This window comes from Poromitra crassiceps (genome assembly GCF_964638095.1).
Source record: "Poromitra crassiceps genome assembly, chromosome: 10".
Taxonomy (NCBI): Eukaryota; Metazoa; Chordata; class Actinopteri; order Beryciformes; family Melamphaidae; genus Poromitra; species Poromitra crassiceps.
Genome location: NC_139631.1, coordinates 16,823,924 through 16,844,905, shown reverse-complemented (window position 1 = coordinate 16,844,905; position 20,982 = coordinate 16,823,924). Strand labels below are relative to the sequence as shown.

The 20,982-nt window shown below is 42.5% G+C and overlaps 1 protein-coding gene across 1 annotated transcript in view; it reads left to right on the top strand.

The window, feature by feature from the left end:
• Window positions 1-477: 477 nt before the first annotated feature.
• Window positions 478-20,982, top strand: part of dmxl1 (Dmx like 1) — a gene marked incomplete at its 5' end in the record, with an annotated part of 62,355 nt that continues 41,850 nt past the window's right edge. The window contains 16 exons of the mRNA XM_083643930.1: window positions 478-564; window positions 1,774-1,899; window positions 5,210-5,287; window positions 5,972-6,050; window positions 6,271-6,415; window positions 6,902-6,968; window positions 7,448-7,635; window positions 9,713-9,917; window positions 11,677-11,851; window positions 13,635-13,811; window positions 15,541-15,794; window positions 18,275-18,992; window positions 19,560-19,681; window positions 20,145-20,234; window positions 20,621-20,723; window positions 20,855-20,974. Coding sequence (XP_083500056.1) covers window positions 478-564; window positions 1,774-1,899; window positions 5,210-5,287; window positions 5,972-6,050; window positions 6,271-6,415; window positions 6,902-6,968; window positions 7,448-7,635; window positions 9,713-9,917; window positions 11,677-11,851; window positions 13,635-13,811; window positions 15,541-15,794; window positions 18,275-18,992; window positions 19,560-19,681; window positions 20,145-20,234; window positions 20,621-20,723; window positions 20,855-20,974 — 2,734 coding nt within the window. The remainder of the gene's footprint in view (window positions 565-1,773; window positions 1,900-5,209; window positions 5,288-5,971; window positions 6,051-6,270; window positions 6,416-6,901; window positions 6,969-7,447; window positions 7,636-9,712; window positions 9,918-11,676; window positions 11,852-13,634; window positions 13,812-15,540; window positions 15,795-18,274; window positions 18,993-19,559; window positions 19,682-20,144; window positions 20,235-20,620; window positions 20,724-20,854; window positions 20,975-20,982) is intronic.

The following is a 20,982-nucleotide window of genomic DNA, read 5'->3' as shown; positions in this document are numbered from 1 at the left end:
ATCCCTGCGGTACTCTATGGCCTCTATTAGAAACTATCAGTGTTGTCACTTGAGCAATTGTGATTAGTGATGTCACTCGAGCAATTGTGATGTCATCAGTGTGTGCCAGTCCAGAGTCTCCAGTCACCCTAGTTTAACCAAAATTCTCATACAAAAATCCCATTGCCTTTTCCCCCTATCTATGAACCAGCATCACAGGGTCTTCCGTGGTAAGCCTACAAAAATAGGTCATCCCTGCGCCACTCTATATGCTTTGTTAATGACAGTCAGTGCTCTGGGCTTGATCCAAAACACTCTCTCAGTCCCTCTCTTCTTGCCTCTCTCTCCCTACTACTGTAGGACATCTGTGGAAATATTGTGGTGGGAATACAAGCCAGGATGAACACGTCCTCCTTACACTGGTTTCCCATGAATCTCACCTGGACGTTGAGTATGTTGTGAGAGGAAGTCAACACAAGGGGACTATAAACAAGAACCATGAATCTCCACCAGGTCCTCACAGGGGCTGTCAACCCTGGAGACAATTGTTTCTCTGTAGGGAGTGTCAACAATGTGCCATTCACGGTAAGATATTTCAGTCCCTGGAAGTATTTCCCTCCCAGCCATTCAGCGGCATTTGTAACTCTAGCCCTTAGTCTTCGAATCAGGCCTAAATAGAGAATGGAACTTATAGTGGTGTTGTTGAGGAGTGCTCAATTCTCCCTGACCTGAATATATATATATATATATCATTGTTAGGGTTGGACATAGATTGTGCTCCATGACTGGAATATAAAGACAATGTCTGTGACCGACTTTGCACACTGGGATCTAATTAGCAGACTGAATCTGATACACCTCCTATGGAATCTGTCACTGAGTGGATCAATATAACACAACTATTTCTGCCCCTCTGTCCACTTGTGAAGGAGGCAAAGGACAGAGATGTCTGTGGAAAGTCACGGTGAATCGCAGCTCATAGGATCTCCTCCCGAGAGCCAGGGAAATTGAGTGTAGAATGTCAGTCAGTCTTATCTGCTTGTACTCCACAGCCAGCAATATGATGGCATGTCTGATAACAGCCAGCATGATGGCAGGACACTCAAAAGCTTAATTTCCGGTTCTAGTCATCCTTCATGCAATTCTCTCTGGATGGGTTTGAGAGTAGGGCCATATGAAATCAGTTTTATTTTTTCTTCAAATTACATTTTATTTTCTTCCAAATTCTGTTTTTTCCATTTTAATTTTAATTTAGGGGTTAGGATCGATCTTTCTTTCTTTCTTTCTTTCTTTCTTTCTTTCTTTCTTTCTTTCTTTCTTTCTTTCTTTCTTTCTTTCTTGATGACTTGTCTCTCTCAGACAGCCTCTTCGAGTTGTTTCTTGTTTCTCAAAGTGAAAACCAAGTTGTGAGGTGACATACGGATGGGTCCCACGCAAGACCGGCTCCCCCTTTCAAAACACCCCAATCGCAAACTGAATCATTTCTCTAGGCCTATTTATCGAAAACGGAATCAATTCTCTAGGCCTATTTTACAATTATGAAATCATTTGGGTGACTACAATAATTAGATCTACTTTTGGTTTTGATAATTCGGCCTACTTTTATCAATTTCAGCCAAATTATGGAAAATTCTCCAATATTCCATGTTTTACAGTTGATTAAATTTGTATTACCAAATTCCATGATTTTTTCATTCATTTCTCATTTTTCCCATTTTGCAGAAATAATATGGCCCTATTTGAGTGTCCTCATCTATGTCCTTGTTTCCCCTCTCTGCTGTTCTCATGGGACAGGCTTATGCGTCTGGCTGTGACGTGGTGATTTTGGGAAGTGACTTTGAGCGTCTGCAGATCATCCCAGGTGCCAAGCATGGCAACATCCAGGTGGGCTGTGTGGACTGCTCCCTACAGGGAGGACAGGTAAGAGCAATGTCCCAAGTTGAAGTCTCCCTCATTTCTTTTTTTGTTGCATATGATCCCTTCCCTCTGTGCTCCATGAGTCCTGCTTCTCCACTGCACAATTTCTGATCAAACAGAAATGTCATAAAACTATTTTCAAACACAAGAACAGTGCAGTCTGGATGGAAGGTCATCTCATTACCCATATTATCAAACTTCTCTGGTTAGTGGTACTGAGCAGATACTGGTACTGAGCAACAATGCTGCGGTCAAACAGAAAGTGCCACTTCCTGGATTGCTACATTGAGTCAACATTGTTATTCTGACCATTTCAGTCAGAGTGATACGAAAGGCAGAAGTGATCACTGCCAGTGCCAGGCTATCATTGTAGTCTAGCATTGATTCTTACCTGCGGGTGATGATAGCCTTGTCAAAACAGCAGACCTGATTTAATGGATTTTTTTTAGTCACCCAATCAGCCACCACTCCCATCATGTGGTACTTTAATGTGATTCAGTTGAGATAGGACTGACCCGTTACCTCACACACGACACGCCTCTAGCACTATTTGGTTAAGCATGCCCTATTGGTATGCTTGCTAACTCCAACTCATTTCCCCACTTCATGTCATGTTATTTTACCATGCTGTGTGAGTCTCCACAGCACCTTATATTCCCTGTGCTCATATTGTCAGCTTTTTAGCACATAATGGGATATGGTTGTTGTTGGGCATTAAAGGCCTAGTAGTGCAATGAAAACACGTGTGTGTCAAGCATCTTTGAGTTCTTGAAAAGCGCTATATAAGTTCCATTATTATTATTATTATTATTATTATTATTATTATTATTATTATTATTATTATTATTATTATTATATGTGCTTGTGGTAAATCATTACCACATACATTTTGAAACATTTCCGTAAACAAAATGCTATTTGCTGACTGCTGTAAATAGGGAAGGGTGGAACAAGCTGCAACATCCTCTTTGCAACAGAAAGCAGCAGGGTTTATATGAAATGTGCCATTTGAGAAGCACACAATTCTTGTCACAGACTGTGACACCTTTAACAAAGGCCATGTTTATGTAGAGTCACTCAAATCATTATTCAGTGTTGTGGACATTTGATTAACACCATCCTGATCAAAGTTCTGTCAAATAATTAAAGATTTTCATTAATGGTCTGATTGATTGACCGCGTGTTCATAGTTCATTAGATGGGCGTTGTGTAGTCTGTTGTTGGGAACAGTGTGCATGGAAGCGGCAAAGCAAGTCAGAGGTGCTTTGGTAGCTGTCGAGATCAATGTAGACTGGTGTTGGATGATGAACTGGAGGGATAAGCATGGATTTTATGAAAGATAGAGCAAGGTACAATCACCATTATAACCTGAGAAAAAGAGAGTTTATCTTTTTATTGCCTGCTTTTTGCTCGATGCCACTCTCAAATTAGGCCCATGCTTGACATGACCACTTTATTGCTTGGACAAGATCTATATTGTTAGTTGTTTTACAGGATAAATAGGTGACATTTGGGCCTGCATTGGAATGTGATGCAGCTTGAACAACTGCTTTTCTTTGGCTGTCAAGCCTGAACAAATGGACTACAGGACCTGCAGGCCGAGCTGTATCGAACCATGTGGAAAGACACAACCAGAGTGGAAAAATAGCATTTTCTCCTGGAAAAAAAGATGTGTCATTGTGCCATGAGCCATTGTCTGTCTGCATTAGAGTGTGTGTGTGTGTGTGTGTGAGTGTGTGTGTGTACATGCACATGTACGCACATGTGTGTGACTCACTCCTTTGTGACATTCAGTGTCTCTGACAGTTGGCATATTATTTGCTTCATTAGACAGACAACTTGTATTATCTAAGGTCCTAGCCCTTATTAAGCTTGTTATTTCTGTTCCCTGCCACAGAGATTTCACCCACTCAGTGTTTAGCAGCATAGTGACTGTGGCTCCCGTGTAGGGCTGAGCCATAATTCAATATTATCATTCATCGTCTTTCAGTAGAATCATATCGTGATGATATGAACAATGCTTTTATGAACAATCATTTTAATTTCGTGACACACATTTCTAAATTGATCATGACAAAGCAAATTTGACTTAAAAACTCTGATAAAATGACGTATGTTTGACATACCTAACATTACCATTTGTTTCAATGAGATGAACATGAATTTGATTATTTAATGTGATTTTGCATACATGAACCATATCATAAAATATATATTGATATTGAGAAATATCCTTGTGATTTTTGTGATATTGATTTCGACCATATCACCCAGTCCTACTCCATGGTTAGTACTTGAAGATGTAGCCTCACCTAATGGAGCTGTGCCTACTGTAGCCGAGACACTGAGTCAACAAGGGATTGCCAATGGAGGAGTATCTACTTTAGCCGAGACACTGAGTCAACAAAGTATCGTCATATTAAGCTGGAAACATGCTACGTCAGCCTCGACTTGGAGTGTTGGAGACGACACCTACACCTATATACTCGAACGTCAGCTTGACGAGGGGTTGGGAGTGGAGTCCCCAGCAAAATGAGTAAATTGCGTGATTTCACTACGATTTCAATCACTAGAAGTCAACCCAAAGAGAGAATGTAGTGCATATACTTGGTCATAGCTTTCACTCTCTCCTGTTATCTCCTCATCTACATTATATTATAGTTGCGATGTTCACGTCAGCTGCGTCGCACATTTTCAGGGAGCTGCTCCAGCAGGCTCGCCAGCTTTGACGTCGGTTGTAGCATGTTTTCCGCTATAGGCCCATGATATTATATATATATATATATATATATATATATTCTTTTTTTCCCTCTTTTTTCAAAAACTTAATGTTCAATAACAGTGACTACACTACACTCTTGCTGCTGAGACTTTTGTACAATATAGGTTGTTCCTTTCATTGGTCCAAATTAGGAAGTTGTTTTTGTTGCACTCACAATTCAATGTTTAAATGATCAAAAACAAACAAACAAAATAATTTCATTGCAAAATGCGATCTATATCAATTGTTGCTACATGTAATTCACAGTATTTCAAAAACAGAGATGATTCTGAACATTTAAGTCAAACGCTGGTGCAAAACTAATTTTGTAATGAAAGTTAATGTATTTGTGGTTCTTACTGTATGTCCTTAGCCTTACTTGTGTATCTCACACATATATGCGCACGCACGCACACACACACACACACACACACACACACACACACACACACACACACACACACACACACACACACACACACACACACACACACACACACACACACACACAAAATACCTGATGTTGATATACATCTTTCTTTCTTTTTTCAGATTGCAGCTTCCTATGGAAGCATTGTGTGTGTATTTGAGCCAGTCCAGCCCCCAGATCAGAAAGACACATCATCAACTGTGAGTACACACCTTCCAGTCATAATCTAGTTATTCATGTATTCAGATCATCATCCTGCAAAATGAGACATTTTTTCTTTGTCAGTTATCTTGACATTTCAAATAAAGTAGAACATTCTTGATCCAAAACCATCAGAGCAGTGGAATGCATTGAAAGTCTATACCAATGCAAAACTTAATAAACGAATGTATAGTATTTAGTACATTCTTATTAAAATGATCTATCATGTATTATTTGGAGTTTTAATGGAGTTTTAATGTAGTTTGAATAGAAGCAAGGAAAGACGGAAGATAACTGCCGTATTAACTTTACAGTCGACAAAACCTTTTGTATTCCCACATTTTGTTTTGAATTTAGTCTGTTCCTCTCCAGTGGTCAGGTCAGATTATATCAATGTTTTGCACAGTGTTCTTTTGTTAGAGAAGTCCAAGAAGTCCAAGAACAGTCACAAGGAATGGAAGGCTTGTACACATACCGCATCTTGAACGCAGCCCAATACGTCTTTCCCAGCAAAAGGTTCCTGAGATTTATGGCTGCCATCCATGTGGCCTGGTCCCATGTGATTCACATGAGAGCACATTCACTGTTGCTTCTTACATGCAACAAGACCTCCTGATATGAGGGGCCACAGATGATGAATGGTGTTTTCTAATGTTGTCTTTGTTTTTGTTCTTTGTGTCCAGAAGTTGAACTGCCAGTGGCAGAAGAGTGGTCAATTTGTTTTGCAGTCTATAGTGCGGAACCTGGCCTGGCACCCCACAGGTACTATTGAAACCTGAGCACGACACAAACATAATATGCAGTATTAAATCTTCAGAATGTAAAAATTACAAGAATGGTTTCAGCTTTTATGTAGGAATGAGAATTTCAGTAAATTGTCAACAGTTGTGCAGTTCTCTTTTTTAACAGATTGTCCACCCAATATCAAACTAAACACAAACGTATCTGATGTAACGGGTGAATGTGTATATTGTGCACGCAGGCACCCATCTCCTAACAGGCTCGAGTAGCCTCCAGTTGTGGTCCAATGGTGACGGGGTGAAAGATGAAGTTAAGGAGGAAGGGAAGCAGACAGAGATGACCATAGGCGATACACATTCTCCCTGGAGGTGCATCTGGCACAGCAAGTAAGAACTGAAAATTACAGAATGTGCACTTTGAGTTGCAACCCCCATGAATTTCACCTAGAAACCGAGCGCTCGTTTCTAGCGTCCCCCACTGGCTCGCCCGCTGAACTGGACATTTCTACCCTGCCTCGCCCTCGCAGATGCAATGCGTCCGCTGCGCGACCTCGCCCGTAACTGCAGTTGAGCAATTGTGCGCCGCCAGTCGCCTTATTTCCATAGTAGGATATGGTCATTGTGTTTGCTTTTTTGTCATCTAGTGAATACCTATATTGTTTTACCATTGTCCTGTATTTGTACAGTAGGTATAACACTATTATCAGGTATGTCGTAAATAGTGAATGCTGCTTTAGTCAAACCAAACTTGAGCCGTCTGTCTAAGGATATTCTACATGGATGAAGCATATTTTACTTTGAATTGAGCGATTTTGATTTTGTCTTCCAGCTTAAAGTACTGATATTATTGTGATTCTGTTTTGTGTGTTGTAGAACAGCCTCTCCAGTCAATCTAATGAAGTTTTCTTCTGATGGGGACTTCTTTGCTACTGCTGGACAGGTATGTTGGCTTTGTGTATACTTGAACCCAGACAAGAAATGTACTCTAACCCCAGTCCCCAGGCCCAAACTCATTGAACCATATTACTGCTCTTCTCACATACTATTATTATCATAGAGACCCACCAGCCGCCCACCTGAGGCCCGTTTTGGGTCCCAACCCATTGTTTAATAAAGCAGGCCTTTGAAAACCGGTGCGACAGAAAGAGAACTGCTTTATTAAGAGAAGAATGTGGTAGGCTACTTAACTGTGTCAGTACATGAAATTGAGCATCTCATAGCTCCAAATATATTTAGTTACATGCATTCCATCATTCGTGAAGATTTGTACAGTTCTATTCTAATTGTAGTATGCATAAACACTGTTTTGCATATCAAACAACATGCACAGGAACGATCCTCTTTTTCAATGATTTTTCTGTTATTATTTATTATATCTGCCTTTGTCATATCATATCCTCGTTTGTCTCGCCTCTGCAGGACGACTGCCTGGTGAAGGTATGGTACAGCACCAGTAAGTGGCAGTCTGGGGTTTCCAAGCTCTTCACACCTCCAGAGCCCAGCATCAACAACACCCAGGGAGAGCTGGCTTTCTCCTTTGTCTACCTGGCTCATCCACGCTCCGTCACCGGCTTCTCCTGGAGGAAGACCAGCAAGTACATGCCACGGTATGAACACCTGGAAAGGTTGCATCATGAGTGTTACATGCCACGGTATGACCACCTGGGAAGGTTGCATCATGAGTGTTACATGCCACGGTATGACCACCTGGGAAGGTTGCATCATGAGTGTTACATGCCACGGTATGAACACCTGGAAAGGTTGCATCATGAGTGTTACATGCCACGGTATGACCACCTGGGAAGGTTGCATCATGAGTGTTACATGCCACGGTATGACCACCTGGGAAGGTTGCATCATGAGTGTTACATGCCACGGTATGACCACCTGGGAAGGTTGCATCATGAGTGTTACATGCCACGGTATGAACACCTGGAAAGGTTGCATCATGAGTGTTACATGCCACGGTATGAACACCTGGAAAGGTTGCATCATGAGTGTTACATGCCACGGTATGAACACCTGGAAAGGTTGCATCATGAGTGTTACATGCCACGGTATGACCACCTGGGAAGGTTGCATCATGAGTGTTACATTTCTGTTTTGACTCTTTGTCACGGCTCCCTTTTACAGCCGTCATTTGTTTCATTTATCATCTGGCTCATTTGCTAGACAATGCTGCACATGGACACTGACAAGTTACAGCAACATTATAACTCTCTAATACAGAATAAGAAAGACAGTTGGTAGTAAACATCAAGTAGCTGCCAGGTTAAGACAATAGCCTTAAGTAGGTTTGGATGATTTTGACTGAAATGTTGTTGTTGTTGGTGTAGTAGTAGTAGATATTTGTGATAATAAAAATCACAAAATTAGTCTTGATTATTATTTGAGAAACCTTTTTTTTTATAGGGTTAGGGTTAGGTAACCGGTAACAGTGAACTATGAGCTATTCCTTTAACATCTCAACTATTTTCAACTACAGCAGGCCTTCTAAGTGTCATGAAATGTGTCATTATTGCAGATATACAAATATTCTAGAATTATGAATTGTGGAAGCAATCATATGATTTATTATGCAGGCATTAGATTTTTTTCTCTATAACACCATTTTACAGTATATGAAAGAGTCATCAATCATTAACTTTGGACAATATGTTGTGATAACAACAGCAGCTATAGCCACTTAATAAAGTTATATAAAATAGCTTCCTGCGGCCTAAAGGACATGTTTCTGCTGGAATCAGAGGCATTATGAAAAGCTGTAAAAGAGTTTTATAAGCCTTTTTACACTGGCATTTATTATTATCTTGGAATAAAAAATGCATGCCTCAGGAGACATAAATCAAAAATTTTACAGGCCTATTTTACTGGCTGGAAGTTTTGTCCTGCTGCTTTGCCAAAGGTACAGTAGTTCACCGTTTCTGCTTATGCAGCCACCAACTATATTCCGTGGGTGGGATGGAAATTAAGGTTGCAAATGTAACATAGGTCAGAGACCCTGCACGGCGGTCTCCCAGTACAGCTTCCAGGTCTGTTCAACTTTGTTTCAGCATCTGACCTGTAATTGTCCTCTGACTCAAATGATAATATGACACCGTTCATCACCATTTTAGCATGCAAGAGGTTTAGTTGGGAAGCGATTACTGTAACTTTACCCGTCACGTCAGACAATAAGGGAACGTAATTTTTAGGCGAAAAATTTATGCTGAAATTTAAGCTCATTTACTGCTGTAAATTGAGCTTTAGGGGGCGTGGTAATTGTCCTTTGCTGTCAGTCCTCAAGGCATGCCTGTTTGACACTATCTAGAAGGCCTGTCTGTGCAAGGTGTTATTACAGGCCTCTTTAATCCACCTCTCAAGCTTCTGTGTTTATATCTACCAATTTATTTTACTACCCTCTTAAGCAATTTGGTGTGTACTGTACTGTAGTGTTGACCTGCTGTAACCACAGGATTGCTATCAGTGCCATCTTGATCACAGAATTACTACATGTATCAGAGTCATCACTGGGTAACGGTCACCTTCACTTTACGATCTTGACCTTATCTACCACCTGGCGTCTGTTGTCCATCATGCTGCTGATCAGTAATGGGTGATTGCCATAATTACTGGTAAGATCATCGCCTTCCACTGGACTTCAGCCTTATCCTTTTGACTTTTGTCCTTCTTCTCTCCCAACAGAGGTTCAGTGTGTAACGTACTGCTGACCTGCTGTAAGGACAGCGTGTGTCGTCTCTGGGCAGAGACGCTGTTGCCAGGCGACAGCCTCCTGTCTGGTCACCATAACAACAATGGCAGTGGTCAACACACTGACCCGCTCAGAGCTACTGGTACCAGCAGGAAAAATGCCTCCAATGAGAAGTCACAAGGACGAACACCACTAGAGGTAAGCCAGACTCTGGCATGGTGCAGGCTGAAAGGGTTTTTAATTATAATGCTGATGTATTTTTCAAAGAAGAATACAGGCACTATGTTCCCCCTTCAATTAAATCCTCATAAGAGCATAAGATTTAACAAAGCAATATAAAGTAGCTATACTATAGCTACGTTGTAACCCTTCTCAAATCTAGGATTAGTTTTACTACTGTACTTTGGCACTTGATGGAAAAACCTTCAAGGTTGACAAAAGCTAAACCAACCTTTCCAACAAGGGCTTGCCCAGGGACAATACATGCCACAATGCTTGATGCTCTGGTTTGTCCTGTTTGGCCCTGCATTTGAAAGCAGACTGCTGTATATTCACCAGTGCTAATGTAGCACATTAGGCTACTGCAGAGATAAGAGAAAGAGGACAAGAGAGAGGAAGAAGGGAGATGGAAAAGGCAGCGGAGGCTTAGTGGAGTTAAAAGGGAAAATTAATTGGCTATCAGACATATGAAGATAGTTTTTTGAGCTTTGTAGGGCTTAAGGGGAACACCAGTGAGGGATAATGGCCTTGTTTCTGTAATCCGTGCTACACCTCGAAATATTCTTTTGGACTTTTGCTCTTGCTAGCTCAGAATTGTAATAGTTGTGTGTTCAGCTTTGGTTGACCTAGGTTGTTGCTGAAGTGTACACGTAGGCCTAACTATGCCTCAAACACAATACGTGCATCCATTTGAATATGGCCATTTACATGGTTATGGGCCTCACTGGCAATTACAGAGCTCGGGGCACTCTCGATTACAGGAAAAATAGGTATGCAAATTCCTTGGCTGTGCCCTGAGGAAAGTCTGTAAGAGTACATGTGTGGAATTATGCATTCCAATTATCACAGATTGTGCAGGACGAACCAGACACCGTTAACTATGTCTCTGTCTTAACTGTATCTTTCTCCAAGACTAGCTGGATGGACGAGAGAGAGACCAATTTTAAACTACATTTTTCTGTAATGCCTTATATTAGGGCGGGATAAACGGAACAAGATTTCTTCCAGATTCATTGTACTTAATTAAGCCCGAAGTTGCTTGATCAGGGTGCTGTTTGAAAACCTATGGGAAAGACAGTGATGTGGGATTTCTTCCGCAATCTTATTTTTTGTGGCACAGTTTAATTGAGGCTAAATTGTTCATTTTTTGTAGAGTTTTCTACTTTGATATGAACTTAGCCAATCAAAAGTGTGTGTATGTGCTTGGTGCATGCACATAATACTCAAATCGTGTGTATTATATTATCATATTATCATATCTGTGTTTGATCTCACAAGTTCTGTGCAGGTATGTTGAGCAGGCAAAACTTTCTAATGAGAAGCTACAATCTTACAGCTCTCTGTAATCACCCTTCACCAGAGGAGGTGGAGAATCACTGAAAATCAAACATAATTGTATCCCCCAAACCCCAAGCTGCTAAGAGGATTTCCTTTTAAATAGTACCAAAATAAATCCTGGTTCTTCACTCTCATATTTAACACAGAGAACTTTACTTACAGTATGTTGTATGTCTGGCCCGCCCCCATCGCCAAAACACAACATGATGCCTGTGAAGTTGTTTAAGAAGATCTACTTTTCTTATTGATTTGCCTATATGTTGAGCTTTGGAAAAAGCACTTTGATAAACCCAAGCCTATCTACGTATATTCTTAAAATAAGGATTTTTTTTTGCCAAAGAAAGTCACTTTGGCCATGTGTTTGTTAATCAGCTTGTATAATTGATGTTCTCTCTTGCAGTTGAATCTGCAGGAATCATGGCATTCCTCATCTCTGCGGGGTGTGGCCCAGCCGTCTCTGACCGGCTGCCCGCCTCACCATCAGAGCCGACACAACAACCACAAGACCGGCAGCATGCCCCATGCCAATGCTCTCTGCCACTTCCACATCGCTGCCAGCATCAACCCTGCCACAGGTTAGACTGAGACACATGATCAACCCTGCCACAGGTTAGACTGAGACACATGATCAACCCTGCCACAGCTTAGACTGAGACACATGATCAACCCTGCCACAGGTTAGACTGAGATGCATCAACCCTGCCACAGGTTAGACTGAGATGCATCAACCCTGCCACAGGTTAGACAGAGACACGTGCCAGCATCAACCCTGCCACAGGTTAGACTGAGACACATCAACCCTGCCACAGGTTAGACTGAGACACATCAACCCTGCCACAGGTTAGACAGAGACACGTGCCAGCATCAACCCTGCCACAGGTTAGACTGAGACACATCAACCCTGCCACAGGTTAGACTGAGACACATCAACCCTGCCACAGGTTAGACTGAGATGCATCAACCCTGTCACAGGTTAGACAGAGACACATGCAAGCATCAACCCTGCCACAGGTTAGACAGAGACACATGCCCGCATCAACCCTGCCACAGGTTAGACTGAGACACATCAACCCTGCCACAGGTTAGACTGAGACACATCAACCCTGCCACAGGTTAGACTGAGACACATGCCACATTCCCAGCATCAACCCTGCCACAGGGTAGACTGAGACACATCAACCCTGCCACAGGTTAGACTGAGACACATGCCACATTCCCAGCATCAACCCTGCCACAGGGTAGACTGAGACACATCAACCCTGCCACAGGTTAGACTGAGACACATGCCACATTCCCAGCATCAACCCTGCCACAGGGTAGACTGAGACACATCAGGCCTGCCACAGGTTAGACTGAGACACATGCCAGCATCAACCCCATGTTTCAATCTTCTGATGAAGATCGTTAAGATCGAAACGTTATGTGATTCAAACAAATTCACTGGGAGCAAGTCTACGCTGTGTGTGGACTCTACTTTATTCTAGACTGAGACGCACCCATCTTCATGCACCCATCTCTTTACAAATTTAATTTATTAGGTTCACATTTCCAGTACCAGTATGTCCAGCCTAATTAAGTAGTATGGGAAACGGTGGTTCTATCTGTGCCTACTTGATAGTACACACTACACCAACCAAATCCTCTAAATCCAATCAATTAATTGAGGCTAGAAGAAAGTATGGACTTTTGAAATGGAAAATGTAGGAACTCACACCGATAACAATATACTGATAATTCCTAAGCCATAGGGACTGCTTAGATAGAGTTAGTACTGCCTGAATGAAACCCACTGTACGTTAGAGACCTCTCAGTCTTTCTAAAAAAGAAAAAGGAAAGTTCCCTGTAGATTTCTTGGGGTTATTTAGCACAAACGTTACCTTCCCAGTGAGCTTTTCTGTTCAGAGAGAGCTATTTAGATGTTTACTCTTAAGATTAGTTTGAACTGAACCTGGGCCAAATCTTGTCGAATGTTAAAGCCTTGAGGCTGTGACACGAGTGAGACGGGGAGGTCAAACTCTCACACCTGCAGAATGAATCAGAGTCGTGTCCTGCACTGACTTTATATTGAACATGATGATGGAGCCTGTTCTCACACAAGACATTATTCCAAGAAAGTGAAATCATCCCTCGTGTTTAAAAAGATACATTTTGGTATTTTACATTGTAATTTGATCTTATTTATTCCTTTGGTCCACTCAGCATTTATTAATTTGTAGCACATTTCAAGTCATGTTCACAGCCCCCCCCCCCCCCTTTCAATCTTCTCATGTACTATTGCAAGTCACTAAGCGTCTGCTAAATCACACAATGTAATGTAATCTGATCTTGATTACATGCTGCTTTTTTTCTTTATCCCAGACATCCCGCTGCTTCCCTCCATCTCCTCTCTATGCACAGCAGATGATGAGGAACCTGGAGGTCCGTTCACTGTTCACTGGCTCAACAACAAAGAGCTCCATCTCACTCTGGCCATGGAAGTGTTCCTGCAGCAGCTCCGGGGCAGCCTGGAGCAACAGAATGACTATTCCCAGGAAGGTATAGAGAAACAATGGGATCTGGCTACAACTAAAGGGAAGATGACTGGATTTTTTTTGTTTTTATGCCTCCGCCGGCGATAGCCAGCCTGGAGGCATTATGGTTTCGGGTTGTCCGTACGTCCATCCGTCCGATGTTCGTTAAGGTGATATCTCAGGAACGCCTTGACGGAATTTCTTGCGATTTGGCTCAAACGTCAAATGCCATTTTCAAGCTCAGTAACGCCATATCTCAGTAACGCCTTGACGGAATTTCTTCACATTTCGCTCAAACGTCAAAGTCTGGACAGACATGGATGTCGACTGCTCACTTGTTGGCGGAGGCATATATCTGCTGTGCGGTTGTTGTAGTTGTTCTTTGTTCTTTTTTTGTATGTGGGTGGGGGTCATTTATTTTGGTCCTGAGACACAGGTGGTCCTGAGTCCACTTTAGGATCAGTTAGAGTAGGTGTTGCAATACATTTGAATCATATATTTTACTTGGCTTATATCATGATATAGATGGTTTCAAATCGACAACATAAACATTCTAAATGTCCCCCAGCTTACTTCCTGTTGCAGTGTTTGCTAGTGCAATAACTGACAGTAGGCTTGGGCGGTATTAAGGTATTACGGTATACCGGGGTATTTAGAAATCCCGAAGGTATGATTTTCAATACCGTCAAAACCGGTTTCTATCTTTTTTGTTCAGCCAAAATAGTCGCAAGTGTCCTTGCCTGTGCTGGGCTTAGCCTAAATTAATTTTATTAATTAATTTATTTTTATTCACCATTTGTAGGATACTTTTTTAACCTTATAATTAATAGGCAAGCATAAACGTGTTACAAGCAACACTATATTGTTTAAGACCCCGTGAACATGGTACAGGCTTGACCATAACGGTGTCCATTACGCTCATTTAATTGTCATTCTCCATTGAGGATATTTGTTAACAACATTGTGCGTGTAAATAGCTTTCTGAAACTTAGAAGTTGCAACTTTTTTTTTAAATTGATGGACATGAATCTATACATCAGGTACTTGGGGACGGCTTTAGCTCAGGAGGTAGAGCGGGTCGGCCAATGACGCAAGGGTTGGCGGTTCGATCCCCGCTCCCTCCCAGCTGCTGTCGTTGTGTCCTTGGGCAAGACACTTAACCCCAAATTGCTCCCGATGGTGTGTAGGCACCCTGCGTGGCAGCCTGCCGCCATTGGTGTATGAATGGGTGAATGTAGACTATCTACTCATTGTAAAGCGCTTTGGATAAAAGCGCTATATAAATGCAGACCATTTACCATTTACCATTTACTTAGCCAACAGAAGAATTTAGACTTTTTGAGTTGGCTGGTTACTCGTGCAGCCCAACCACGCCCCCATGATGAAACTAATAGTCAAATACCGTATACCGGGGACGGGCTCTAATGTCAGGACGGTATGAAAAAATAGATACCGCCCAAGCCTAACTGACGGGACAAAAGCTAGGTTCCAAACTGCTGCCTAGCAACACAATTCCGTGAAAACTGTCTATCTTGACATCTAATTGCAGTTAATGTTTTATATGGACAGGCTGAGTAATAAGAACAGATGATGAATTTTCATTTTCATTCAGGCCAAATGAGAGCGTCTTCCCTGCTTTAGGAGTGCTGCCTCTCCGTTGTCTTGAATAGTTTCCATGTTCATTCTCAACATTTCCACTGCAGCACCAATCTGATTTGACTCTGCAATTCATCATGTTTTATGTTCTCCTCCAGAGCCTGAAGATGAGGATAACTTTGAGGAAGAAGATCATGGTACCAGGCCAATTTCCAGTGACCCCCAAGGACCTGACGGTGGGTCCATGGAGCTTCCCTTGGCCGCAGTGGAGCACCAGGTGGAGGTGCTGCTGGAGGAGTGGAACAGAGGGGCAGACATGTTGTTCAGCATCCACCCAATGGATGGATCTCTGTTGGTCTGGCATGTCGACTGGTTGGATGAATACCAGCCGGGCATGTTCCGGCAAGCTCAGGTCAGTTTTCATTTGTCATCACCACAATGTAGTACTTGGATTTTGTAGTTTATGATATAGTAGGTGGCAGTGCACAGAGTAAACTAACCAGACTGGCATTCATTTCCTTTGGTCAGTAACGGTTAGATTCTCATTTAACAGAAATGGATTGAGTGTCCGAGTAGCATAGCATTAGATTCCCTGCCTACCAAGACGAGGGTCGCAGGTTCGTGCCCCTCCCCCCCCCCCCCCCCACAGTTATGTCCATACAGGCACAATTGGCCGTGTCTGCGGGTGGGAAGCCAGATTAAGGGTATGTGTCCTGGTCGCTGCACTAGTGCCTCCTCTGGTCGATTGGGGCACCTGTTCGTGGGGGAGGGGAACCGGAGGGGACTAGCGTGATCCTCCCTTGCACTATGTCCTGCCGGTGAAACCCCTCGCTGTCAGGTGAAAAGAAGCGGCTGGTGACTGCACATGTATCGGAGGAAGCATGTGCTTGTCTACAACTCTCCCCAGATCGGCAGAGGGGGCAGAACAATGGACCGGGACAGCAGGAAGAATTGGCCAAGTACAAATGGGGAGAAAATGCGGAGACAAATTAAACAAAAACTTGATCAAAAAAGAAATGGATCATATTTTTGTCATCTGTGATCGTCTAGATTGATAGATATATTACTTTAATAACTGCCACTTTCTATATTTTTATAGCCCTTAAAATGTTTTGCAATTTTATCACACAGCAGAGTGCTACTTGGGGAAGGCATTAGGAGTCATCAGCCATGAATCATCTTGACAGCCGTGATTGTCTGGCTCCTATTCTAATGGTTTCTCATCCATTCAGATAATTATATTTTAATTAAGTGTGACTTCATATGAAATAGAAAATTCCCTTGATGCATATTTATCAGCGTTGACATGATGAGAAGCTCATGACGAGGCAGGCAGTCAGGCAAGGCAGCTGATAGAATCACAGGTTTCAGTGGGATCCAGGTTGGATAGGCCTGGCTTATTTCATTAGATTAAACAGGCTTGAAATTGAGTGGCTGCACATTGTTTTTCTTGAAGGGGAGTGCTTCTTCACTCTCCATCACTGTCAGAGTCCCTTCAGTAGTAGCAGTCATTTCAGCACATCAGCTCTAGAATGAAGCATGTTTGTCACTTGTCATGAGCTGATGGCTAATCAATGAATTGAGTTCAAGATCAGTACTATTTAATATATAGTACCGGTGTATAAGCCGCACCTGCAAAGTTGACTATTTTTTTCTTATATAAGCCGCACCGGACTATAAGCCGCGGGTGTTTTAATGTTTTTTTTTTTGTTTTTTTTTTGTTTTAATGTTTAATTACCATATGTAAGGGTTCATGCACAGAGGGGATTGTCGGGAAAGAGATGGCTGTTTGAGGAAGCTCCCATTTATTAACATTTCAACAAAACAACATAACACAACACCACCTGTGTTGTTATTTACAGTGCACACAGTGTCATACAGTGTCATACAGTGTGGTGAAAAGAGGGCAAGAGAGGAAATTAAAACAGAAGTGGATTTATAGTTAGAAAGAGTGCTAAAAAAGAGAGATTTTTTTTTTTTTTTTTTTGAAAAAATCCATAGATAAGCCGCACCGTTATATAAGCCGCAGGGGCCAAAAAAGCCCAAAAAACGGGAAAAAAGGTGCGGCTTATAGTCCGGAATTTACGGTACTTAATATTCAGCCTAGCAAACTAGACTTCCATTACAGTGTTGAGTGGCAACTAGCAACTTGATTATTTGACATCTAACCGTTACTGACATCAATCTGGAGCAGAATGAATTGATTAGCTGGTGAACAATCTAATGTAATTCAAACAGCAGCAGTTAGTGTCCACACACATCACTCACAAGGCATACAGTACACACTACACTGCAAGGGACTTTGTTGATGGGTCATTTGATGTGTGTTTGCTGCTTTGATATTGCTTGTCGCAACATTATATCATATTTCTAATGGGTTAACAATGCTTAATTTGCATTAATAAAATAATCAATACAATTAATTCAGAGTTTGCCATAAACTCAAATGATGGATGCAAGCATCGCCTTAAGCATAATTACCGTATTGAGAATTTTATTTCAGTAGTCTTTCAAATGATTAATAGAGAACTGGAAAGCTTTGTAAGCTTTGTAACAACGGCTGTAATTAGATTCATCATTCACTTTGCACTTGCCAGGTGGAACTATGGTTCATAGAATAAAATCACAGTGGCAGGGGAACAAGGGAGAGACAGCCAATGACCTCAAAAGCTTTAGCTGTGACCAACTTCTCTCGGCCATCAGTAGGCATGGGCCGGTATGACATTTTGACGGTATGATAACCGTAGGCAAAAATACCACGGCATCGTGGTGTTGCACACCTCTAAAATGAAGTACTGTAACTGTACCTCTTAAAAGAGTGCTTGATTGATTTGAATGTAGATTTTAGTTGCTCTTAATTCCTACGTTTGTTTTCCTATTTCTCTCTCTCAGGTGTCGTTTGTGTCCCGTATCCCCGTGGCGTTCCCTACAAGTGATGCAAACTCCCTAAGCCGTAGTGTGGTCATGTACGCCTGCATGAAGAACGTAGATCTTGCCATCCAACACGGCAGACAGCGGCCTTCTGGGGGAACGTTGCCTCACTCCACCTCTGCTCTCATCAGCTATGGCGGTCAGGGAAAAGCTGCGCCCTGCAGCAGTCTTCGCCTCAGCATTTTCACCCCCAACGTCCTCATGATCTCCATGCACGCCGACGGCTCCCTAAACCAGTGGGCGGTCAGTTTCGCCGAAGACTCGGCTTTCTCCACGGTGCTCAGCGTCTCTCACAAGTCGCGGTACTGCGGCCACCGCTTCCACCTCAACGACCTCGCCTGTCATTCACTGCTGCCTCTCCTCCTCACCACCTCGCACCACAACGCCTTGCGGACGCCAGAGGTGGACAACATCCTGGCACCTCCGGGGACCTCCCCCTCCGGTCGCTCTCAGCCAACATTCCTCCCCCGGGGGGCACGGCCTAGCCGGATGTCCCTGGGTGCAGTTTCCCAGGATCCCAATGCCATCTACAGCGAGCTGATCTTGTGGAGAGTGGACCCAGTGGGGCCGCTGTCCTTCTCTGGAGGAGTCTCTGAGCTCGCAAGGATCAATTCTCTCCATGCCTCAGCATTCGCTAATGTAGCCTGGCTTCCCACGCTCATCCCCAGCAACTGTCTGGGTAAGGAAATATATATAATATTTTGTTTGGCAGCTGAGGATTTGATTCTCTTTTACATTGATGATTTGACCTTTTCCTGAATACTGGTTGAATTTCATAATTCCACTTGAATAAAACATGATTTTGTCATGAAAGGTAATCATTTTGGTTTAGCGGGGAAGGAGGAAAGGAAGTACCGATATGTGTTTTTGTAAATAAATATGCCCTAATGAGACTGGCAAGGGTACATCATATTGACATAAATATAATTTTGAGTCCTTGTTTTACCTGAATGTATGAATAAATAAATAATGTCTTGAGGTTCACAAGATCAATCTAGACTCCAAATCCTCCAAGTAATATAACGGTAATAAAGAATCCAGGGCAACTACCATATAACTTGTTTTTACTGCCGCAATGAAAAGGTTTGTGACTCTTCTGCCGGAGTCTTTATTGTTCTCTTGCTTGTCAAACACTGCACCTCTGTATGCATTTGAATTTGTCTCTTTCCTTTATTAGCTCTCAGAAGAGCACGGGTATCATACCAAAGCTAATTGCACATGGCCTTGAAACGTTGTCTTTCTTTAGGTGCGTACTGCAACTCTCCCAGCGCCTGCTTTGTAGCCAGTGACGGCCACTCACTCCGGCTGTACCAGGCAGTTATTGAAGCTAAGAAACTCCTAAGTGAGCTCTCCAATCCTGAGATATCAGTAAGTCAACCACCAGCATTATCACACTCAAACTCTACAGGGTGTAGTCTGCAATAAAATGTCATAAAGAGACTTATTTTGCAATATCATCAGCTCAGTGTTTGCTCTTAGACCTTTACAGCAGCGGTGAAGCAGGAACAATGTTATTTACACTACATGTATATGCTGTCTTGACACGTCATGAATATCAGCTTTGGATTACTTAGAAAATACTCTACATAGTAAGTAATGCAATGAGATAACATGGGACCAATAAGACAGTTATGCTTGTCCTACAGTATACAGTAGGGTAGGGGACAGTTGTTGTATTTGCATACATATCTGTATGCATATATACACGTACACATTTTCAGAACATTCTTTTGTGCATAGAAACAGCACACTAGTATCATCAATGACAGGCCTGGTTTTGTGCTTGTGTGTGTGTGGAGAAAATGCTGATGTTTTCTTTGTTTCAATTCAGAAATATGTGGGTGAGGTGTTTAACATCATTAGTCAGCAGTCCACAGCAAAACCAGGGTGCATCATTGAACTGGATTCCATCACTGACTTTGTAAGTATATACAAAAGTAACACATGCGCAAGCGATGATAATGTAATGCTTTTCTATCTGAACAACTCTCTCTCACTCTCTCTCTTTCTCTCACACACACACACACACACACACACACACACACACTCACTCTCTCTCTCTCTCTGAGACATGGTTTCAAGCCATTCACATTGTCTGCCTAGCTCATATTTCTACAATATAGAGACACTGTACAGCAAGGGTCTTGTAAACCTCTTGAAATCCACGTGTGTGTGTCTGTCTAGCATCAACACATCATGTGTCTGTCGGTGTATCCGTGTATATTCTCCACAGTGGGGGAAGGAGAGCCAGCTGTGGTTCTGTGTCTGTATCTGATGTGATCTAATGGTGGTTCTTGTCCTGTGCAGCAGGGGAAACAGACCCAGCTCCTGCATGTTTTTGAGGAAGAACTCATCCTTGGCAGTGAGAAGACAGAGAGCACACAGGAAACCCCTGAGACTATTCATACTGGTATACACATAATTTAGTTTTTCTAATACTGATTCATTGCCTTCACAAGGAGATCATTTATAAATATTGCATCGCTGCATTGTTTTACATTGGCGTTAATGTATAATTTTGTGTGCGTGCTTCACCCGCAGCCTCCAGCCAGCCGGCTTTTTCCGCGCGGTTCTTCCTTGTGGTGGTAGAATTGACACCGACAGGTCGCTCCCTCCTCCACATGTGGCACCTCCATCTTGCGGCCCGCCCCGTCACTATGGGTGGGTAC